This window comes from Lacerta agilis, chromosome 4 (genome assembly GCF_009819535.1).
Source record: "Lacerta agilis isolate rLacAgi1 chromosome 4, rLacAgi1.pri, whole genome shotgun sequence".
Lineage (NCBI taxonomy): Eukaryota > Metazoa > Chordata > Lepidosauria > Squamata > Lacertidae > Lacerta > Lacerta agilis.
The window spans coordinates 64,808,216-64,830,797 of NC_046315.1; the positions used below are offsets into that span (position 1 = coordinate 64,808,216).

At 41.9% G+C, this 22,582-nt stretch overlaps 4 protein-coding genes across 4 annotated transcripts in view; 1 reads left to right on the plus strand and 3 right to left on the minus strand.

Moving 5' to 3' along the window:
* OFD1 (OFD1 centriole and centriolar satellite protein) overlaps positions 1-839 on the minus strand; it is a 28,189-nt gene extending 27,350 nt beyond the window's left edge. The window contains exon 1 of the mRNA XM_033147392.1: positions 676-839. The gene's annotated coding sequence lies outside the window, so the exon portion shown is untranslated. The remainder of the gene's footprint in view (positions 1-675) is intronic.
* Positions 840-1,226: 387 nt separating this feature from the next.
* On the plus strand, positions 1,227-5,872 carry TRAPPC2 (trafficking protein particle complex 2). Its single transcript, XM_033147398.1, has 5 exons — positions 1,227-1,302; positions 1,867-1,975; positions 2,366-2,510; positions 3,920-4,005; positions 5,716-5,872. The coding sequence occupies exons 2-5, from the start codon at positions 1,883-1,885 to the stop codon at positions 5,812-5,814; spliced, it is 423 nt and encodes a 140-aa protein (XP_033003289.1). The 5' UTR covers positions 1,227-1,302; positions 1,867-1,882; the 3' UTR covers positions 5,815-5,872.
* A 3,513-nt stretch (positions 5,873-9,385) lies between these two features.
* RAB9A (RAB9A, member RAS oncogene family) lies at positions 9,386-11,356 on the minus strand. The gene is made up of 2 exons (XM_033147399.1): positions 11,315-11,356; positions 9,386-10,593 (listed from the first exon to the last, which is right to left on the minus strand). The coding sequence occupies exon 2, from the start codon at positions 10,554-10,556 to the stop codon at positions 9,951-9,953; it is 606 nt and encodes a 201-aa protein (XP_033003290.1). The 5' UTR covers positions 10,557-10,593; positions 11,315-11,356; the 3' UTR covers positions 9,386-9,950.
* A 9,647-nt stretch (positions 11,357-21,003) lies between these two features.
* TCEANC (transcription elongation factor A N-terminal and central domain containing) lies at positions 21,004-22,301 on the minus strand. Its single transcript, XM_033147400.1, has one exon. The coding sequence runs from the start codon at positions 22,237-22,239 to the stop codon at positions 21,184-21,186; it is 1,056 nt and encodes a 351-aa protein (XP_033003291.1). The 5' UTR covers positions 22,240-22,301; the 3' UTR covers positions 21,004-21,183.
* Between the last annotated feature and the right edge of the window lie 281 nt (positions 22,302-22,582).

Here is a 22,582-nt window from a genome sequence, read left to right on the forward strand (position 1 = left end):
ATCTAGACCTGCTCAACACCAGATCGGGAATGCAGGATTACAGCCACAGCACCTGTGACAGCCATCACTACTTAAACACCTACAAGAACTCACCACCATATAGGCGTCGCCAAGGGGAGGCAGCTGCTATCCCTAAATCAAGTAAATACACTTAACTAACAGCAATCACATCACAAATAGTTTGGTTCTGCCCCCTAACATAAATCTTGCCCCCACTCCACATAAATTCTGGCTATGTGCATGCACCACCACCTCCTGAGACAATATGCTCCTCTGTCAAACAACTCATCCTGTAATTAAGTTTGCCTCCCTGTTATCTCCATCCAGTGCCCTGGTAAATGGGGAGTAGACAGAGAAAGAGAAAGAAAATACATCTTCTTGCCCTGGAGGAGGAGCTATTGTCACAGCTGCAAGTATAGAGCTGCCTATTTCATTTAACTACTAGATGCAACCCAATTTAATACTGTACAGGCAACGCCAGGGTTTTCCCCGTTTCCTACCCATTCCCCAATCCGGTGTCTGTTCAATTGTTGAGTCTCCCGACATTTTTTGTAGTCCCTAGGAAACTTCAGACACCTTATAAATAATACCAATAATAACAATGCGAGTTGTGCGCAGTCCAGAGCACATTCTCTTCCGCTTTTTTAAAAACAACCCTTCTTCCTACTAGCCCACCTCTTTGCTAGACCTTTCGCTCCCCGCCTGCTTTCTGGCCGGCCTCGAGAAGCGCACTCCGCTTCCCGCCCGCTTGTTCGTATCGCGGAGGGCGGCTCCGAAAGGGAGCGGCTACGCTTCTCTGGTCAAGGAGAGGCGCTTCAGGGACCCGGCCGGGCACAACTTTTGAGGCGCGGCGGCGGGGCCCTTCTCAGCTCATCCTCCCGAGTTTCAGGGTCTATTTTGTGGCGAGGAGAGCGGGTAAGTTCTGACACGGGCAGGAAACAGACCGAGAAAAAGGGAGGAGGCGGCGGCCGGCCGAGACGTCGCCTCTGAGGCGCGACGAGAGCGTCTTCCAACGGCCTCGCGCAGACGCTCTTCTCCAGGTCCCGCCCCCACTCCCAGCGGCCACTCGCTCCCAACCGCCGCTTCAAAGCTCTCGTCGCCGCGGTTACTAGCGCTCAGCGAAGCACGTCGCTATTGCAGAACTCTCGCGACAACTCGCCTATGAGAGAACCGCCCATCAGAATCAACCAATAAAAGGGGCTGGGCTCTATGACGACATCACTCCGCGCCGGATGTTTTGGGGAGGAGAGCCTCGCTGCCTTCTGTTTTCTCCTCTTCCTTTATCTGCTCTCTGGACTTCAGGTAAAACCTCTTCTTCCTACTCCTGTTAAAACGTCTGCTTGGGAAATAGTAAAACTGGTCCCCGCTGAACGATCGAGAGTAGAGGCATTCATGGCGGACACCGGTGGTTCCCCATTGAGTTTGGTTCTATGCGGTTCATGCCCACTCACCCTGAGGCCTGAATGTCTGCCAGGATGATAGAATCATATAATTGCATAGTTGGAAAGGACCACGAGGGTCATCTAGTCTAGCCCCTGTGATTTGCAGGAATCTTTTAGGCCAATGTGGGGCTCGAGCCCACGACTCTGAAATCAAGAGTCTCTTATTGGAATCGGTCTGCCTAGAGATACAATGGAGTGTGCCTCTAGGGATGAAGTTAACTGCTACGTTTGCAGCACTAAAGTGACCTCCCCAGGATGCAAGACTGGGCAGTGTGAACGGAGGTTCTGGGCTTCCCCATACAACAAGACCCTGCTCTTGGCCTCGCTAGTGTAGTCCAGAGGAAAGCAGAGCTACTTAGGAAAGAAGGATGAAGAGGAAAACCAGCTTGCCCACTTCAGCTGTATGATCTATGCTCTTTTTCAGGAGGAATATCTTAATAATGTCTGGAAGCTTCTACTTTGTAATTGTGGGTCACCATGATAATCCAGTGTTTGAAATGGAATTTCTACCAGCTGGTAAAGTAGAGTCTAAGGTGCGAATTTTTGTATAAATACTGAATTTTTACATAGTCATGAGCATGCCTAAGTCCAGAAAGCTGATAGTTCAAGGTCCGTATGAATTTGATGTCAATAGTTGGTTTCTAATTAAATTTGCTGCCACTGAAAATGTTATTGCCCTTATGTAGTGAAGTCCCTATGTATCTGATTAATGCTTGATTCCTCCCTCTTGCCTCCCCTCCAGCCCCACTTCATCCCCCCAATCAGGCTGATTCAGCATCCAGTCATACACTGGGTTAACATTTTATGGAGGCAGAAAGAATACTGTCTGTATATCTGATGCATTACTGCCCAAATGTATATTACATCTTGCAGTGCATCATAAAGTTATTTTATGCCATACTCAGTTCTGTTGTTTTTTCCAGGATGACCACCGCCATCTCAATCAGTTCATAGCTCATGCTGCTCTTGACCTAGTAGATGAGAACATGTGGCTGTCTAATAATATGTACCTGAAGACCGTGGACAAGTTTAATGAATGGTTTGTTTCTGCTTTTGTCACAGCAGGACATATCCTTTTTTGCTGGAACCTCCAACCTGTGGGCATGTCTTGGTCTGCCAAGGGGTCCAATTTGGTATACAGCCATTTTTTCCAAACCATGTTCATCAGCTGACATCACTGATGTGTCCTACCTTAGCTGCAGGATTCTGTTCCCAGTAGGGAACAAGATGGCACATCCAAGGCAGTAGGATTTAATCCCTGCTCATCAACTGAATTTGGATCAAAGCCTTGTGCAAAAATGTCCCTTGAAGTAGCTCGTTCAATTACCGTACTTCAAAGAGCCTTTTGCAAAGACTTCATGACAGCTCCTACACTCCTCTTTGAGCCTTCTGAAAGTTCTTAAAGCCTTTTGGAAGTTTCTCCCCTCCCTTTTTCAGTCCCTGATTTGAGGCTTAAATGGGAAGCATGGGGAGACCTGGGAAAGGCTTTGTGAGTCTCCCTATTCTCCCCTTTTAAACCAATAAATAAGGCAGATAACGATAAGGAATTGGCTGTAGTCAAATAGGTTCCCCACCCGTTTTAGAGCATTTTTGGTTGTTCTGTGGTTAATAAAAGGGATAAATGGATATGATTCATCTTGAGCTAATGCAGAACCAGAGTGTATTCATTTGTGAATGGCAGACAACTATGAACTGAAGCACATGGTGCCATCTGGAGATGATTAAAAGTCGCTTTTGGGTCACACAAGCAGCCCTTCAATTTGTATCCAATGGAAGTATGATTTCATATTTCCAAATGTCATTGCTCACTTGCTTAGGCCATCTTGACCCTCTCATACAAGGTGCACTTGGCTTATGTCTGCCATCTGTTTTACATACTACAAATCTAGGCAATTCCATTTTAGTTCAGGAATCAAATTACGGGATCCTCAGGCCAGTGTGGTGTAGTGGTTAAGAGCGGTAGAACCGTAATCTTGGGAACCGGGTTCACGTCTCCGCTCCTCCACATGCAGCTACTGGGTGACCTTGGGCTAGTCACACTTCTTTAAAGTCTCTCAGCCCCACTCACCTCAGAGTGTTTGTTGTGGGGGAGGAAGGGAAAGGAGAATGTTAGCCGCTTTGAGACTCCTTCAGGTAGTGATAAAGCGGGATATCAAATCCAAACTCTTCTTCTTCTTCTTCTTAGTACCTTTATCTCTATCTTGTACTTGCACTCGTCTGTCTTCATGCTGATAACCTAGTGTGCATGCCTGAGAGAAACGAGTGGCAACCCAGGTAGGGCTACTGGCAGGAGTGGGAGGGGGTGGTCTTTCTTCCTTTTTATCCACACATACCTGCTGCCCCCAATAAGTGACAGGGAGTACGGGTGTGACTGGGGGCAAGCTGTGAGAGGAGGGAAATGATCAGGGATAAAGGGAGGGTGGTTGGTAAAAACCCTAGTGTTAAAAAAGTGAGATTATTTTCTTAATTTCTTCTACATATGAGATTTATAATGCTTCATGATGTAAGGCAAGAAGATGGAATCAAAAACTTCTTTAGTGATGTCTATGACTTGTATATAAAGGTAAGTTTCCATAATAGAGGTAGCTAGCATTGTGCCCTCTGGCTGTTGTTGAACTACAGCTCCCATTAGCACAAGGTAAAGGTAAAGGTACCCTGACCATTAGGTCCAGTCGCGGATGACTCTGGGGTTGCAGCACTCTTCTCGCTTTATAGGCCAAGGGAGCCGGCGTTTGTCCGCAGACAGCTTCCGGGTCATGTGGCCAGCATGACAAAGCCGCTTCTGGTGAACCAGAGCAGTGCACGGAAACTCCGTTTACCTTCCCACCGGAGCAGTACCTATTTATCTACTTGCACTTTGACGTGCTTTCGAACTGCTAGGTGGGCAGGAGCTGGGACTGAGCAACGGGAGCTCACCCCGTCGCAGGGATTCGAAATGCCGACCCTCTGATCGGCAAGCCCTAGGCTCTGTGGTTTAACCCACGTCCCATTAGCGCAAGACACCACAGCTAATGGTCAGGGATGATGGGAGTTGTAACCCAGCTGCAGCTGGAGAGCACTATGTCTTCCCTCATTGATCAAATCTTATCTGTGCTAATACAGTGGTACCTCAGTTTAAGAACAGCCCTGTTTACGAACTATTCGGTTTACGAACTCTGCAAAACCAGAAGTAGTGTCCTGCTTTGCAAACTTTACCTCAGTCCAAGAACTGAATCCGAACTGTGGAAGCGCACCAGCAGCAGGAGGCCTCATTAGGGAAAGCGCACCTCAGTTTAAGAACGGTTTCACTTTAATAACATAGTTCTGGAACAGATTAAGTTCGTAAACTGAGGTACCACTGTATAGGAAGCTATGGAGAATTAATATTGGGAATCTTGGTTTGGAAGAAGCACCTTATCTGTGAACAGAACCACATTTAGAAGGAAGTGTAAATTGCTGTTTAGCATGTTTATATTATGAAGGATGACATTTTTAAGCTTATGTTACAAGGGCTCCCTCCGAGCCCGAAGTGTTGGAAAGGGAGATTCCACAGCACAGGTATAACAAGTTGTGTTGACAATACAGGAAGGCATAGTTTCTTTTAAATATGAAGTACAAACTAGGACAGTATCAGCCAGCTACGTATGGCTAGAGCAGTCATGTAGATCCCGACATTAACTTACTGTCTAAAAAGTATTTGGAGATGGTTGGTCATAGTGGGAAGTAACAGTTGTGCCCACCTGTAGTAGACTTTTGCTTGCATAGTGGGACTTCTCTCACTAGCCCCTTTGTACACCAAAATCTGCTTCAGGGTTTGGGGAATCCTGTGAAGATTTTGGAGATACTCAGTTGGAAGAGGAAGTACCCTCGTGTAGTGTTGAATTTTCCTTTTCTTTAAAAAAAACCCTCAACTGAATAGTTAGATTTACCTGATTCACAAGCAACACTAAACAAAAACCATTCTCCTCCTGTTGTGCGCTAAGCCATGGTTTTGCATAGCATGTCCAAAACTGGCCTCATGGTTTGTCTTGCTCCAGACAAACCATGAGCTGTAAGCGAAGAGCAATACTTTGCAGTTGTCTAGAGCAATATAAATCTCAAGACTGGATTCAGATAACATACTAAATCAAACTGTAGCCTAGCTCACAGTAGCAGGAATGGCAGAGGAGCAAAGTGGCTGCAGTTTGGCTTAGCTTTATGTGTGAACAGAGCCCCTCAAAGTGGTTCAACCTAGACCTTTTTTGGCATGTCATAATTACTAATATGTTCTCACTATGTTATTTTTTCCCCTCAGTTTGCGATGAATCCATTTTATGAACAGAATTCACAGATTCGATCAACTGCATTTGACAGAAAAGTCCAGTTTCTTGGGAAAAAGCATCTTTTAAGCTGAGTCACTATAAGTCTGTTAGAACCTAAATAGCCTGCTGTATATCAGACATTTCTGAACCTATAAAGGCTAATCTGTAAAAAAAAAAAAAAAAAAAAAAAAAAAAAAAAACCACTCAAGGCTATCTATTACCTTGTATGAAAACCAATTTCAGGAGCCTAACAGATGTCTTTATTGTAAAACATGTCTAGTTGTAAAACATTTGTATATATCAAAATTAATTTTAAAAATTGAATATTAAAAGCAGCACCTCCGCTAGCTTGGCAAAAGGTTAAATGAAGAAGCTAGTTTTTTTTTAATAACTAAAGCAAGCCAGACCACAGGATTTTTTGATCAGTGTGAAAGCATTCAGTTCAGGGCTATGTCAGTATTAAGACTAACCAGATACCAGAATGATGTGTTGAAATGAAAAAGGTGTGGATAGCAGAACAGAAACACAACTACTCCTAAACACATAGTTACAAGTGAATTGCCTCAGTTCAACTTGCTACCATTTTATTGGAATAATTGAGCACATAGGTGGGCAGAAACACACTATTTGCTTACAAGTGACTTCATTTTCACGTGCACATGTGAATGAAGCAACAGGATGCAAAAAGGGTGATGTGTTTTGCCTGTAAAAAGCATCTTGAGACTTATTTGTAGTAACTTGCTACTTACTCCTCAAGTTTTTACTCAAAGTATTAACACCAAACAACTAAAATGAAGCTTTAAAGGTCAGAACTAAATCCCACTACAGTCGTACTTCGGGTTACATACTTAATTGGTTCCAGGTCACTGTACGTAACCCAAAACGTATGTAACCCGAAAAACGCGAAGTACGCAGAACGCTTCTGTGCGCACGACGAGTTACACTTCCGGATTACGGGAGTTCGTAGCCCGAAAAGTACGCAACCTGAAGCGTACGTAACCTGAGGTAGAACTATCCTTTGTTTTCTATAATACACTTATTATATTGGGAACAATCCAATCAAGTGAAGCACTATCCAGTCCTATGTTAGGTAGATTAAATAGCCTGTATTCTTAATCCTCTAAGTTTGACATCAGTGATGTGTACTGTATATGAAAGACCATATAGCCTTAGCCTGGAAAAGAGTAAGGAAGAAAGCCAAAAACATCTATAGGTAGTCTGGCTCTCACTAAAGCCTTACATTAAATAACTCATTTATATGTTTTACTTAAGAATTTGCTTAAGCCTATTGAAGTTTCATTGTGTTACATTCCTACTGGGGTTACATTTCACGACGTAAACATACTGAAGTGATAGGATAACATATGTGATGTTTGATTCATTTGCAGAGATTCTGAATTAACATTCTAAATAAAATGTAAATTTATAATATTATATGCATTGATGCTCTCTGAATGGGTCACTAAGTCTTTCAGTTCATTAAACTACTGTATTCTAATATTAACTGCTGTCTTGGGTATGTTGTAACTTAACAGGAGGAAGTATTCAGCAGTACGAACAGAGTATGCTGTATCTTTAACCATGTAGGTCTCTTTTCTTTAGTATATGTAGAAAAAGCCTTGGATAACTAGCACAAGTCATAATACTTCAGAGCTCTCTGAATTACAGTAACACAAGTCACAAAACCATTTGGCCCAAGGATTCTATGACATTGTGTTGTTCATGGATGGCACCCAAAACTGTGCAGGCAGTGTTCTACTCATGCAACAGAACTTCTGCTTCCTCTCCCCACCACCCACCAATCTGTTGGATCAATTTTGGAGAATGCATGAGGGGCTTCAGGAGAGGAGAAAGTTGCTGCTTTACAAGAAACAGTCTGTTGTGCAAGCAAAATGGCAGCACTGGGTACAGCCTATTATAAATGGGCACAAGACTGAGGGTGGTATTCAACAAAGTTTTACTCTTGAGTGGACCCACTGAAATTTATGAACATAAGCTAGGTCCATTGATTTCAGTACGTCAGTGTTGAGTAAAACTTAGCTGACTACCACTCCAAGTTAACACATAATTGTAGGGTCATTATTTTCTGGGAAACATCTTATTTGAGAAACACAAATGATGTTTTTTTCAAAAGTGTATGTGTGTGTGCGTGCACACACACACACACACACACACACATTTCTGTCATTACTTATGCTCTCGAGTTTAAAAACTAAAATAAGTCTAAACAGTAATGAAGCCCTGTAGGTCATATTTACTGATGGAGAGATGGTTTCCTTTTCCACCCAGCCATATACCAACACACTGTGCTAGTTTCCCCCCACTCTACTGAACTCTGCCTAGTGTCCACAGACCTGTAGTTTGACAATATATTCACTGGAATAAGTACATGAGCTCCTTGTCAACCTGCAGTTCAAAGGTCTGTAGGATCCTTCCTGCACTGATGTTAGGCAGATGGGTGGGTGATAGGAAACCTGAGAAGTGTCGCCCTCCCACAAGTTATGCTGTGTTTCTGTTTTCACTGATAACATTAGTATATTGGCCCTCTCAAAGATCTTTATCACCTTAAACAGCATTCATTTTAATAACTTCACAAAGCTAATGGCAATAAGGCATCTTGCATAGCAGCGAGTACCCCAGCAAAAAGTATAGTGCTTCCACACACAAGTGGTAAAGCAAAATATCTTCTCTACTCAACCATCCAGCCACATACTTGTCTAGCATGTGTGTGAGAGTAGTTCAGATCATATGCCCTTTTCTATGCTGCCCATTAAACATGGCCTAAATCTCCAGCTACAGCTCTATTTTCGGTTGATCAAAGTACAGAAAGCCCCATATATCAAGATCAAATAATTTGTATGAAGGCAGGAGCAAGCAGTTGAAGGCAACTGCTCTTTTAATGCTTATGAGAAGATTTGCCTAAGGTATGAGGAATGAGTGAAAAGTTCTCATCCTAAATCCAAGCTGCCCTTTCTCACACTTACTGAGCTGCATTGTGCTGCAACAACTGCCTGAGAATGGATGTTATCCATCCAAAGAGCAATCTAACAAAAGGGGAGTGCCTGGAGTGGGGAATCTGGCTCTCCAGGTGTTTGAGTTCAACTCCCATCAGCCCCAGCCAGTGTGGGCAGGGCTGATGGGAGTTGTAGTCCAACAACCTCTGGAGAGCACATGTTCACCTTAGCTCGTATCAAACATTATGGTATTCAAACATAACTTCACCTGCTTTAAGATAATGCCATGGAAAACTGCTCAGTGATAAAGGCAAAGGCAATGAACCTCTCAACCATCTCTCTTACTGAAGGAACTTGCAGCAGAATCCTGTGTTTACTCAAGAGTTAGTCACATTGCTTCCAATACAGATTACTCTCAAGATACGTGTGCACAAGACTGCAGCTCTAACTTTTAAAAATGTTGCTACAAAAATTATTGAATGCTTTCTCACTCAAAACCTTAAATCCAAGCAATTGCCAACTGGGGCCAGGATAAACAACTATTTAAGACTGACAATGCATAATTAAAATTAAAACCACGCCAAAGGGAAATTTTAGTATCAATGAGAAGCTACATTAAGCCCCTTCTTTTGAAAACTCTTGATACATTCTCCAACCTTACAGAAATCAGGTACAGATGAAAGGGGCAGGAAGACACAACCAGGCAGGCTCCATGTATGCAGGTTTATTTCCTAACATAAAATCTACAGGCAGTTCAGTGACACTAGGCAAATAGCAAAAGCCCTTAAAATATTTATATTAGCTTTGATTTTTTTTTTAAAGAAAAATCACTTTAAAGATGAGAACTAGAATAAGACCCTATCACCTACCATTACTGCTTTATGAAAAAAGGGTTTTAGTGAAGCAAAACATGGGCTGGTGATCTCATAAAAATATATATGTACATATAAAAAAATCTATTCTGCATCTGAATTTCAGAACAAGTCCTCCAAGTAGTGCTTCTAGAACTTTCAAGTTTTAGTATATAATTTATTAATTTTCCAATGACACATTTAAATTAAATCAACTCTTCAGCTGGTACCTTCCCAGATGTCAGACTCCACTAACATAGTAACGGGCTACTTATTGAAAAGAAGCTTTTCTCTGCCGACACATAAAGCAGTAGAATGTTACAGTTTTAATATATTAGAGTGGCACCCACTGAATCATATTTGATCTATTATTACTTCAAGTTAAGTTAGAACTATATATGGCTGGAAAATAAAACAAAATAGTCAACAGCATGATGAGCTAGGCTTGGGCTTCCGGTGAAGGTTCACTGTATCAGTTTGAATCAAGTGATCTGACCTATCATCAGTGGCAAGAACTCTTCGAACAGCTTCCTCAAAGGCTGAAGCAACATTAATTGCATCTTTTGCACTGGTTTCAAAGTAAGGATGGTTGCCGTTGTTCCTGCACCAGTTCTGGACTTCTTCTGTAGACACTTGCCTCTCGCTAATATCAACTTTGTTTCCCAGTATCACAAAGGGAAACGTCTCAGGCTCTTTGACATCTGCATAGTAAATGAATTCTTTCTTCCAATTGCCCAGATTCTGGAAGCTCTGAGAGTCATCTACGCTGAAAGTGAGAAGGCAGCAGTCAGAACCTCTATAGAAAGGAGTCCGCAAGCTCCTAAAACGTTCTTGACCAGCCGTGTCCCATATCTGCATTGTGACAAAGTGTCCATCCACTTCCAGGTCTTTATTTAAAAACTCTACACCTATTGTGTGGAACAGCTCTGTGTCAAACTTGTTAGTGACATATCTGTTCATAATCGAACTCTTGCCCACTCCTCCATCACCAAGAAGGATTACTTTAAGGAGTGTTGATTTTGTTGACATTGTTGCTTCAAGAACAGATATTTCCTTATGTCCAGTTCTGCAAAATAGAACAGATCTTGTTCATACAAAGAAATCCCCACTTGTTACACAAATATCTATTTGAGATGGTATTTACTTATTTATTATAACTGGCCCTTCCTCACAAAAGAGTCGAGGCAAGCAATATTCATAAAATACATCTATTTAAATAAGTTCAAAAATAACAGAAAGATTAAAATGCAATATAACTGTAAGCAACAACATAGACAGATGAAGCTCTTCTACTATATGCTAAAGGCCTGCTGTAAATGGTAGCGATTAAATCAAGGGCACTTTAGTTGCTTTCTAAACTTTAGTCACAAATGTTAGATTGATTTTAATTATACTAAAATCATTCTGTGAATGAGAAATTATCATGCTATACAAACTGACTGCATGCTAACAGCCAGGCTGCCAGTATAAGATCAGGCTTGCTCTCTTCTCCATCCACACAGACACATCTTACAACCACCATGACCACTGTTAAACTAACTCTACCCTGCTTTTGAACTGACCTCATCCTCATGAAGCATCTCAAAAAACAGAGGTAATTCTAAAATTGAACAGTTCCTAACATCTGTCTAAAGGGAAATTTCTGGGATTTACCAGTATTCTGCAAAACAACCACCTCTGCCATATTTCCTGGTACACCCCCTCCTCCCCTCGATCTTTCCTCTACTTGAGATTTTAGAAATGCAGAATACTGTACATCTAATATTACAAGCATATGAAACACTTACCAAATATGTTACCCTTACTGTTCAGTCATTGTAATCCAATACCTGTAAAAAAGAGGGACATTGTATTAACCTTTAGACACAGTATAGCCATGCACTTAAAAAAAAAAAAAAAACACTACTACTACCGTACTAAGGCCATACACCAGCAAAGGTCCTTTAGATGTAGTGTGCCACTCTTACCAGTGTATACACACAGAAAGCTCAGTAGGTGCAGGTATAACTTTGGAGGTGTATCTGGTAGGAAAGCTTGAAAATAGGCAGATCACAAAAGCCCCTGGATCTGCAGGGATCCAAAAAGCCTTCATTCCACCAATATGCCCAATATATCCCCCCCTCCCATTTGTGTTTGTAGGAGGAAAACTTTTTTAAAAAGTCAAAATTTGAGAACAAAAAGAGCCAAACTCCCAAACCTCCTGGCCAGAGCAAGCCAGCAGGGCTTAGGAAGTGGCAGTAGCTCGATCACAGAATTAAGATTACTTGGCAAATAATAAGTTATTGTGTAATCATGGTAAGCTTAACACCCCCCTTTTTTGAGGAAGTGAAATGTTCACATGCTGCTTTTAGAATAACTAGATGGAAAAGAGGAAACAAAACCAAGGTATGCTTTCACTGTATGCTAGTAAGTTCGAGGTTTGGGGGGAAGCAGAAGAGAACAGAAAAATGTAAAGGTGCATTTTCTATAAAAATAGATGTGGGTGCAGTTATTTTAAGAATTGACTTCGGGAATATAAATAATGCAAACTACACAGGCAAAACTGAACAGCTTTGGGAGTCCAGTCATAGATACTGAGCTTTTGTGCGGCAAGGCAGATATGTAAAAGACTGGGCATCCAGGACAGAATCACAAACTGAAGAAGTGTCTTCTTAGTATAAACCAAAAAGGTCTACAACAGGTGGGGAAACTTTGGCACTCCAGAAGTTGCTGGACTACAGATCCCATCATACCACTGACCATGGTTTTAGGGACTGATCACAACTGGAAGACTACAGGAGCCCCACCCCTGCTCTACAATTTCACTTAAAGCACATGCCACACTGCAAATATGTGAATTTTAGCATAAGCATCAACAGATTTACATATATTAGACTGTCCCCTCCAAAGTCTGAATCATATCGTATTTTGATGTTACTTTAATGCCATCATTTGAGCTAACTGCATTTCATATATATTTAGTAATTTAATGTTTTGTAAACTTCCCTGATGTTTTTACCTTTAAAGGTAGATTTTTTTTTAAAAAAATACATTATTATTTTTAGATATTGCACTCCACCTTTCTGAAAAAACTATTGGTTTTCATGTTATTCCAAGCATTTAATTCTTTATAGTCTGGTTCTTATGCTTTTTTAATGTAAGTGATTATATACCTGGAAATAAAAACACAAATCTATACATGTCTACCCAGAAGAAAGTTGTACCAAATTACAGCACTGCAGCCTCGGTTTAATTAAAATCAGTAGTACTTCTGAGTAATCATTGACAGGATTAGGCTGTATGACTGTTCATGTTTCAGGTCTATAGCCTTACTGCTTCTCTTATCAAACTTTGTTCAAGTAACCAGATGAAGAAGTAGTAGAAAGGCACTTTGCAGGGGTATGGGGGTGTAAAAGGTAATTCAGTGTTGGGGGAATGAACTTTAACCCACTATAATGTTTTTCCCCAGGTTAAAAAAAAAATCTAACTACTTACAAATCACTTCAAGGGTGCTTTGTAATTTTGGCTTGTAACAATATATTCTGTAGCACCAAATTACTTGTTAAATGAGATTTACTTTAAAGGCAGTCAAAGTACTTCAGATGTTTTGTAAAGTATGTAAACAAGTATGTTTGACTACTGAAAGCTAGGGGTTAGGATTACTTTGAAATTCAGAATACCAGCTATCAAGTGTGCTGGACTCTTTTTAAAGTGAGATCTGGGGTTTTCGTCCAATTATTTATGAATGTCTGATTTAATACCAAATAAAGCTAGAAACACGTATGAGTGTATAGGCATATTTAAAACAGTGGTGTCTGTTGGTTTTCTAAGTTCCCACTGAAGTTAAAGAGGAATTTAAGTCATACATGTGCAGGATTATAGCTTATGTGTTTTTCTTGATAGGCAAATCTGATAGCACTAATTGAAACCGTCCAGTCATGCTTCCAGGAAGAAAGCTGGATTTACAGACTCCCATGGTGCAAGCCTGGTCTCCCTATCAGCAGCATGTAACTTTACCTCATCTGATCACAAGGCCCCATTCACCACCATCATCTCCCTCTTGTCTGGATCAAGCTATTCCAGAGGAACTAAAAAACTGAAGAGCTGTGTATTCAAGAAGCACTAGTTAGAGGGACTAGAAAGTTAAGGCCCAATATACAGGTACTAGCTGTACCATATCACAAAATCCACGGTCAGCTATAAACATGCACTACTATAAACACACACTAGATGTGGAGAGCAAATGGCACACATTACAGGAATTTAAAGCTATTTACAGTAATCACTGACTCGGAAAATAGGACCATAAAAATCTAAAACCAGGTGGTTTTTGTTACAGGTGGGTAGCCGTGTTGGTCTGCCATAGTCAAAACAAAATCGAAAATTCTTTCTAGTAGCACCTTAGAGACCAACTGAGTTTGTTCCTGGTATGAGCTTTCGTGTGCATGCACACTTCTTCAGATACACTGAAACAGAAGTCACCAGATCCTTAAATATAGTGGGGGAGTGGGGAGGGGTATTACTCAGAAGGGTGGTGGGAATGGGTGATAGGCTGATAAGTGTGGAAAACCTGTTGACGACTCTAAACGGCTGCAATTAGTCTTTTCAGGTGGTTTTTGTCTTTCTGGTGAAATTAAGCAAAACTTGATGCAGCCCTTTACACATCAGAACCTGTTCCTCAAAGCTTCCCCAAAGGCGTAAGCATTTTTTTCAAATGTATAATAGCTTTTGTGCCTACTGTTACGATTCCTTTTCTCTCCTCATGACAGAATTACACGAGTCAGAGCTGCCAATAAAAATATTGATGAAATTACAATGGCACACATAAACCTGCTCACACTGTGGTGTTGCAGCTCCACCCCGATGGAATCAGTAACCAGCTGAAATTTGAAAGTGGCCTAACATCTTGATATTTAGGGGGGAAACTGAAGATGTTTTAGTTTAAGATTTCCCACAAATGACTCAGTCATTTTATGGAATATTAGGTTTAATCTTTTTGGAGTCCATCTTTTGTATTTTAATTCACTTTATCTTACTGTACACCACTTCAATAGCTTCCTGCTGTGAGGCAATTTATAAATATGTAAGATAAAATTTAAAAATTACAGCTGGGAAAAGATGATATGGCAACCCTGCTGAAACTAGGCAGGACTGGGTCTGGTCAGCGCCTAGAAACTCCCATGGTAAGACAGTGTAAGTTCCATGATGAAATGAAGGTGGGATTAAAATGTACTAAATGAATACTAATTCTATTCACAAATGAATACTGCAGACACACATAAACATTCTTTAAACAGCAGGAACTAAGTGTCATGTGTTCAAGAAAACAAGCACCTGCAATTTCCCCACTCCTGGTTGTATGGCAGGAGTGTGTTAATATGACACAGCTTTAGCAATAGGTTTGTCAGACTCCTGACACCCCACCTGCACCCCTGCATTAGTGATTTGTGCAATTTAAAAGTGGGATCCCCATCCCACCCCGCAGCTTGATCTTTTCAGATTTTTTAGAAGTTGACATAAAATATTTCCCCTCTAATTTTAGATTTAAATTGCAGACAGGCAAGATTAGCTTAAGTATAAGGAAGTACCTACTTTTTAACTGTAGGTACAATGAGGCAATGTACTAAGCGGCCTAGGAAAACAGTAGAATATCCTTCACTGGAAGTTTTGGCATAATGAAGTTTATCTACAAAGCTTCTTCACCCTAGGACAACTATGAAAGTGACACAAGGAAATCAGAGCTGTTCAGTTACAGGCTCAGAAAACAGGGCTAGAGAAACTTAAGTCAGACCATTGTGTCTTGAAGAATTTTGAAGTTAAGCAGCACTCAGGGTAGTCCTTTACATACCACAAAGTTTCACCTTCATTCAAGTGGCTTTCCAACACAATCAAGAATTACTTTTACGTAATGTTCAGGGGGGGAATGTTTCGAAACTCTTATCCTTGCTAAGGACAAACATCCTACATTTTCCTGTTCTTCCATATGACAGAAACAACCAAAAAAAAACTTAACAGTTTTAAACCAACCCACAGCAGTTATTTTGCCACACAGCTAGATAGACCCAGTACTTCATCCCAATTGGCACTGGATAAGCATAAAGCAAAAGCTCTTTGTTTTCAAGCACAGGTAGCAAGAGGTTGTTCATAAAAAACCAGAAGAGCAGCCAATTAAATGGTATCATACATCATCCTCTCTTCTCAAATGGGAAGGTACGGGGATTTTCCACATGAAAAGCGCCAGAAAAATGAAGGGAGACAAAGAGGACATACATAAGAAGCGGAGCTGTCGTTTGAGCAGTCCAGTGACTTTAATCAGTTCTGAGAAACTGCCCTAGGGAGAAACTGGTCATGTGCCAGCCGATAAGTATAGAAGAGCAGCTATTTCTCAAGCGAATCGCCGCCGCCTGCCTCTCCATCACGGGACCTTTAATCACGCCACCTTTAGCAAGTCAAGCAGGAAAACAGACGGGCGGCATCAGCCGCCTGAGACCCCAGCCCCCCCCCCTCCTCCTCCGAGGAAGTTTCACGAAGCACCTCTATAGGAAGAAGGCTCTCTCGTCATTGCGCAGGAAACGAGCCCATGGCGAATGGTTTGGACCCTGACAACAACAACGCCCTCCTCTCTACCGGTAGTACCGCAGTCCTACCACTGGCTTAAAATCAATGAAACATATATACCCATTGCACGGCTGGGTAGCCTGAGGAAGCGACTGAAACTCGGCTTACTTACCCTGCAAAACAACCACTCTTGGGGGTTTTTTTGGGGGGGAGGTGTGGCTCGCTCCCTTTTTTGCGACAAGGGGAGACCCCAGCCACCCAAAAGCCAGTAAGCAGAACCAGGACAGCCCTACAGCATCCCTCCTCAGCAAGCAAGGCACGAGCTGGCTGCTATCCCAGCTTGCCCAGTCCCGTAAACCCCCCCCCCCCGTGCCCCCCCAAAGCCTTCCTCCTCCTTTCCGCCCGCCGCCCCGAGGAGAGGGGCCCGGAGGTGGCCGGCGCTCGCTCGCGCCCACCTACCTGCGAGGAACGAGGACGAGGCTCTCCGAGTCACCCGCAGCCGCTGTTCGCAAAGGTGCCAGGGGTGGTGGGGGAGGGGCCGCTTCGGAGGAGAAAAAACAACATGGCGGAGGCTGCGCCACGGGGGCGGGGCCTGGCGTTCACGTGACGCCAGGGGAAGGGCAGCCGCAACTCCGTCCGGTGCGGTCGAACTGTTGCTAGGGTGGGGCTGTTGCTATGGAGAGAGGGGCCTCCCCCTTGCTTCTCACGCCCTACCCCCCCACCCCGAGGTAGAGACGAGTCACCATTTCACGGGAAATGCCACTTAGCAGCAGCCGCATATTGTATTTGTCCGTAGTATTATCTGTGGTACCTGAAATGGGCTGCGCGTTTTGGGCCGCCCCTTTTTCCATAAGCTGCGGGGCAGGGGCTTTAAAAAAAGGCCCCTCTTCTGTCTGTCCTCATCCTCCTTCAGTGTTATGCAGTTGTTGGCACTGTTGACTGCCTCTTGGTTTAGATGTCAACAACAACTGCGGTCTTACCTGGTTCATCTCCATAAGATCACTCATGCAGTCCCCCGTCCCCCCAAGGTAGCTCTCAACTTTTCCCCTTTCTGGCTGCTTGCAGATGAGTGTTTACTGTGAGATTGGCGTTTCTTCATGCAGGCAGTATTTTTCCCCCCACTTGGCATTCACTTGGCATAGCCCGTCTCTATTTTCTCCCTATTTTATCCAGATTTTGCCTTCTGGGGATTTTTTTTTTAAGCAACCACAACCTGTTGCCAGTTACCTGTTTGCAGTACCTGAATGATCTACAGTATTTACAATACAGTATTAAGCAATACTGGGGTTCCTCAAGTTTGTTTTCAAATATTCAACAAATATTTGCCCTTCACAAACATTTACATTCAGAGCCTTGGAAGGATGTCCACAAATTGACGATGAAAGCATTTGTTTACCTAGTCATATTGTGACTAGTGAAGACTCCCTAGAAAAGACCCTGATGTTGGGAAAGATGGAGGGCACAAGGAGAAGGGGACGACAGGGGATGAGAGGGTTGGACAGGTCTTTTCTAGGGAGTCTTCTCTTCTCATGAGGTGGCCAAAGTACTGGAGCCTCAACTTCAGGATCTGTCCTTCCAGTGAGCACTCAGGGCTGATTTCTTTAAGAATAGTAAGTTTGATCTTTTTGCAGTCCATGGGACTCTCAAGTCTCCTCCAGCACCAGTGAGCACTCAGGGCTGATTTCTTTAAGAATAGTAAGTTTGATCTTTTTGCAGTCCATGGGACTCTCAAGAGTCTCCTCCAGCACCAGAATTCAAAAGCATCAATTCTTCGGCGATCAGCCTTCTTTATGGTCCAGCTCTCATTCTACCTAGCACAATTTAATTTAAACATTAATTGGGAATGGGATGCAGCCTAAAGGAACTCAGATGGACTTAACATTTTCCTTCCTCAAATAGTATTTCCTCAAATATTCCTCAAATAATGACTACAAGAGCCTAAGGACTGTTTATATGCAGTAGTAAGTAAAACAAACACACACACTTTTTCGATTTCAGGTTCATATCTGCAAAATAGTGATAATGATGTCTAGATGGCTGAAAGAGTTTTGTGGCACCGTGGAGACTACTGATTTATTATAGCAGAAGCTTTCATGGACTACAGACCACTTCATCAAATATATGCAGTGTCATCCTGTGTTGCAGGTATACACAGAGAAAGAAAGGAAAAGGGATTGTAAGCAGCCAGGTCAGAGGAAAATGAAATGCAGAAAAGTACATATGGTGAGAATTATGTGATTCTAACACTGGACATTCACACAAAAAGGTTACTGTTAGCACAGATGTCCTGGCACTGGAAAACAAATCAACATATGCAGTGTTATAATATTTAGTCTTTATTCAGTCCACAAGTCACAGCACTGAACCTCTTGATGAATTGTAATTCAGCTGTTTCATGTAATTACAATTCATCAGGAGGTTGAATGCCAGTCAGCACAGAAGAGTGCAAGTGAGCTGTGAAGAAGAACCAGGGACAGGACACTCGGTTCCTTTTTCTGAAGAACATAAGATGCCCTTTACAGCATCATTTATTAGACATTTGGGACACTTACTCATGCTCTATGACATAGCATGCTAGAGAATATTAAGCAGTGCATATTTATTTTGCTAAGATTAAGCACTGGAATAATGCTAGATGATGTGAAAAACCATAGCTCAGGACGAAAGCATATGCTTCCCGGGTGCATGGTTCAGATGGTAAGAGCAACAGTGGCAAAGAAAAAAACATTTAGAACATATCATTGGTTAAAACACAAAGCATCTCTTCTGTTGCTTATTATATAACAGGAAAGCAGAGCCAGCCCACCCATGTGGCAAGGTGAGATGGCAGGATGCATAGGGACAGCATATCCCAATATTCATTCTTCCCTTGTTCCTGTTTATTAATTATTGGATTTCTGTATCACCCTTCATTTAAGGATCTCAGGGCAGTTCACAATACCAAAACACAAAAATGCATAACACAGTAACAAACAAAAACATTAAAACCCATGCATTGTTTAAAAGGCCATTGATTGTTTAATTAGTCAAAGGCCTGTTGTAGATCTTCACTCACCCCCTTCTTCCCTGGTGGGAAGAGGAACACAGCATTTTGTGGGTTCACCTCAGGTGCTAAAATGTCTAGGCAGGGGTGGTCTTTGGTAATATGCTGCCCTATGCGAGGCCATTTGATGCCCTCCTCCCCAGCCCTTGCAAACGCACCACTTCTAGTGTCCTAAATCCACCGCCCTGGTCCTGCAAGAAAGCTTATAACTTAACACTGTCTCCTTCTACTTTTCATTATAAGCACTCTGTTTAAGGGACGCGGGTGGCGCTGTGGTCTAAACCACTGAGCCTCTTGGGCTTGCCGATCGGGTCGGTGGTTCGAATTCCTGCGATGGGGTGAGCTCCCGTAGCTCGGTCCCAGCTCCTGTCAACCTAGCAGTTCGAAAGCACACCAAAAAGTGCAAGTAGATAAATAGGTACCGCTCCGACGGGAAGGTAAACGGCGTTTCCATGCGCTGCTCTGGTTTCAGTGTTCCGTTGCGCCAGAAGCGGCTTAGTCATGCTGGCCACATGACCCGGAAAAACTGTCTGCAGACAAATGCCAGCTCCCTCGGCCTGTAAAGCGAGATGAGCGCCGCAACCCCAGAGTCATCTGCAACTGGACTTAACTGTCAGGGGTCCTTTACCTTTACCTTTTTAAATAAATTCACCCCCGTCTAACAGTGCAGTCAACTTTGAATGTGGAGCAAGAGCTGTAGCTATGAAATTGAGTCATCATGCTGAATTATAGCACCAACCATGCCATGCTAACCTCTTAAAATCATGGTCTCTTATTCTGGTTTGTTGGCCTAAGCCCCACAAGGAAGTGACCTGACCCTGACAATAGGTTCAAAGTAACCCCCTTCAATCTCCAAATTACAAAAAAACTTGATCAGTTGAAAAACATGAACTCCAAAGTACACCCTGCTGAGTGTGTATAACAAGCTAAAATACACCCATGATTATCACAGTGGTGACGAAGTAAGTCCTAAGACAGCCTCAGTGAGAATGTCGAGATCCTCCATAACAATAATTTTGGCAGTTTCCAACACCATACTCAAAACTACTTCTGCCAATTCTAGAAGGGAAACTGAAGGACAGTGGTATGGTTGATATACCAGCAAAATCTCTAATCTGTCTCTCAGATCTGTCACAAAAGTACAAATGCTCAAGATAAGAGCTTGACAATATATAAAATAAGTGCTGTGCTGAATTTCCACACTCAGAAGTTTCAGGGCTCCTTTTGCTTTTCCCTTACACTTTTGATCTTTCCGTACCATTTTAAAGGCTTCCTTCTTTGTTGCGATCCCAACCACTCCTGTAATGAACATGAATGCACCACATAACTTAAAAACTCTGGCTACATGACAAAGCCACTCCTTTGTCCTCAGTTTCAACTGATATGAAGGGGAAGTTATATCTCCATTGTCAAGGCAACCACACCACTTTGGCAAAATACAGGATCCTTGTCCTGCCACATTGCAAGGACGCCATCCCTTCTCCCAAATGCTTCTTATTCTGTTTTGCGTCCTTGAGCTACCATTCCATGGGGGGGGGGGAAGCTAAGGGATTAGGATTTCAATTAGTGTTTCTAAAGTTCATAAAACTCCTTCCTGTATTTTGGTCCAGTATTACTTAAAATGAGTACAGATTTGCTAGATTTTAAAAATCAGTCTTGATAAAAGTTTGAACAAATATATGCTTGAAAATTATTATAGTGACATCAGTCTTAATTAAGAAGTGGGGAGTACTGTCATATTCTGATTTATTAATTATATTTACTATTACAATTTATTTACCTGCCCTTCACCCTAAGGTTCCAGGGTGGGTTAAAACAATTTACTTTTTACAACAATTAAAACACATTAATATTAAAACACAATATTACACAATATTAAAAATAGTTTAAAGCAACTTAAAACTTGATCTCTCAAATAGCTTTATAACTATTTTGCTTCATAATGCTCATCCACTTTTTATTGCATTACCAAACATTACAGCACTTAAAATACTCCTTATTCAGATAGCTGTACTTTGGTAATTTCATATTTAATACTTATCTCCTCTGAAGACGTAGGGATTAAAGGATGCATAATCACAAACAAATCCATCTGCTGTGGTACCACTGCTCTCCACATTCATTACAAATTACGTAAGTCATCATTTGTTCATCTGGATTTGCATTTCGTACCCAACCAGGAAGGAAAAGAGCTCCCCTGGCAATTGCAGTAACAGTGCAATCAAATTTTTCACAGCGTCTACATTTTATTTTGTCTGTATGTGTACCACTGATGCTTTGAGGGAGCTGATGCTCCAGAACAGATGATTCTGTATAAGAAGCTCTGAGCTGCTTTAGTTCATCATGTGCCATTTCCATTGTGGACATCTCAGCAAATGTCTTAGGATTCAAAGTCCCTAGAAGCAGGTTACGTTTCAAGTGAGCATTTTTTGGATTCTTCAAGTTAGAAACTTTGCTTCGGATGCAGTTTTTGTATTTTCTGTCATTTTTAGCATAAAGTACAAAGATGTGTTGTTCAACTTCTTCAGCAATCTTGTGGTGCTTTTCACTTGCATTACTTGTTGAGTCAATCAAAGCTTCATAAAGAAGCTCTGTACATTTGCATCTCATAGCTGTAGTATGAACCTGAAATGGGCTTGTTTCACTAACAGAACTCGTGTGCTCTTGAAGTGCAGGCTGAATTGCATTGTCTTTTTGCACATTACTTCCAGTATCTTGTGGATGGTTTTCTGATAGCAGGCAACTCTTGGAACTGGCAGGGCCTAATATCACATGCTGATTCAGTTTTCCAGAAGTGTTTGCATCTGCCAGGACTACGTTAAGGTGATCAGAATCTTCTTTTGCATTATCAGGTAATACTGGCTTAACGTGTATGCATTGATTGTAATGATGCTTATAAAGTGTTTTCCACTTCGATAGTAAATGCTTTGCCTTATTTTTCAGTACCACAGAGGGACAGTTCTTGAGGATTCTGAACACAGCTTTGGCAATATCCGTCTCCTGGAGACAGTCTACAGTCATATCAACAGTTTCAAGATACACAAGATGACTTCCAATATCTTCATATTTTTTTTCAGAAAGCAGGTTTTCTATACAATCAGCTCTAGTCATGAGAACTTTTTTGTAAGACATTTCAGATCCTGTAAGGAAAGAAGCAGATTCATCTTTTCTACAGCCACTATAGATTTGTATTAAGGGCGGAAGTTATAACAGAAGAGCTCTGATTCAGATAATTCCTCAGATGACACAGGGTCTTTCTCAAAACCTATTCTATAAAATGTTCCATAGAAAGGTAGATACGAATGTCATTACAATGTTTGCATCTTTAATAGTGATTAACACACTGGGGCTCTTTTAAGGGCAAAAATACAGAGTGCAAACCTTTTAACTACATAAAATAAAAAGGGCTTGTAATCCACACTTACTAGGGAATTCACTCACTGAGCTCACCGGGGCTTACCTTTAAGTAAACACA

Excerpts from the sequence above, each read along its gene's own strand:
- TRAPPC2 (XM_033147398.1), top strand. The coding sequence starts at position 1,883 with ATGTCTGGAAGCTTCTACTTTGTAATTGTGGGTCACCATGATAATCCA. Across the intron at positions 2,511-3,919 it reads TGCTTTTGTCACAGCAGGAC|ATATGAGATTTATAATGCTT; the intron begins ATATCCTTTTTT and ends AATTTCTTCTAC. Across the intron at positions 4,006-5,715 it reads TCTATGACTTGTATATAAAG|TTTGCGATGAATCCATTTTA; the intron begins GTAAGTTTCCAT and ends TTTTCCCCTCAG.
- RAB9A (XM_033147399.1), bottom strand. The coding sequence starts at position 10,556 with ATGTCAACAAAATCAACACTCCTTAAAGTAATCCTTCTTGGTGATGGA.
- TCEANC (XM_033147400.1), bottom strand. The coding sequence starts at position 22,239 with ATGTCTTACAAAAAAGTTCTCATGACTAGAGCTGATTGTATAGAAAAC.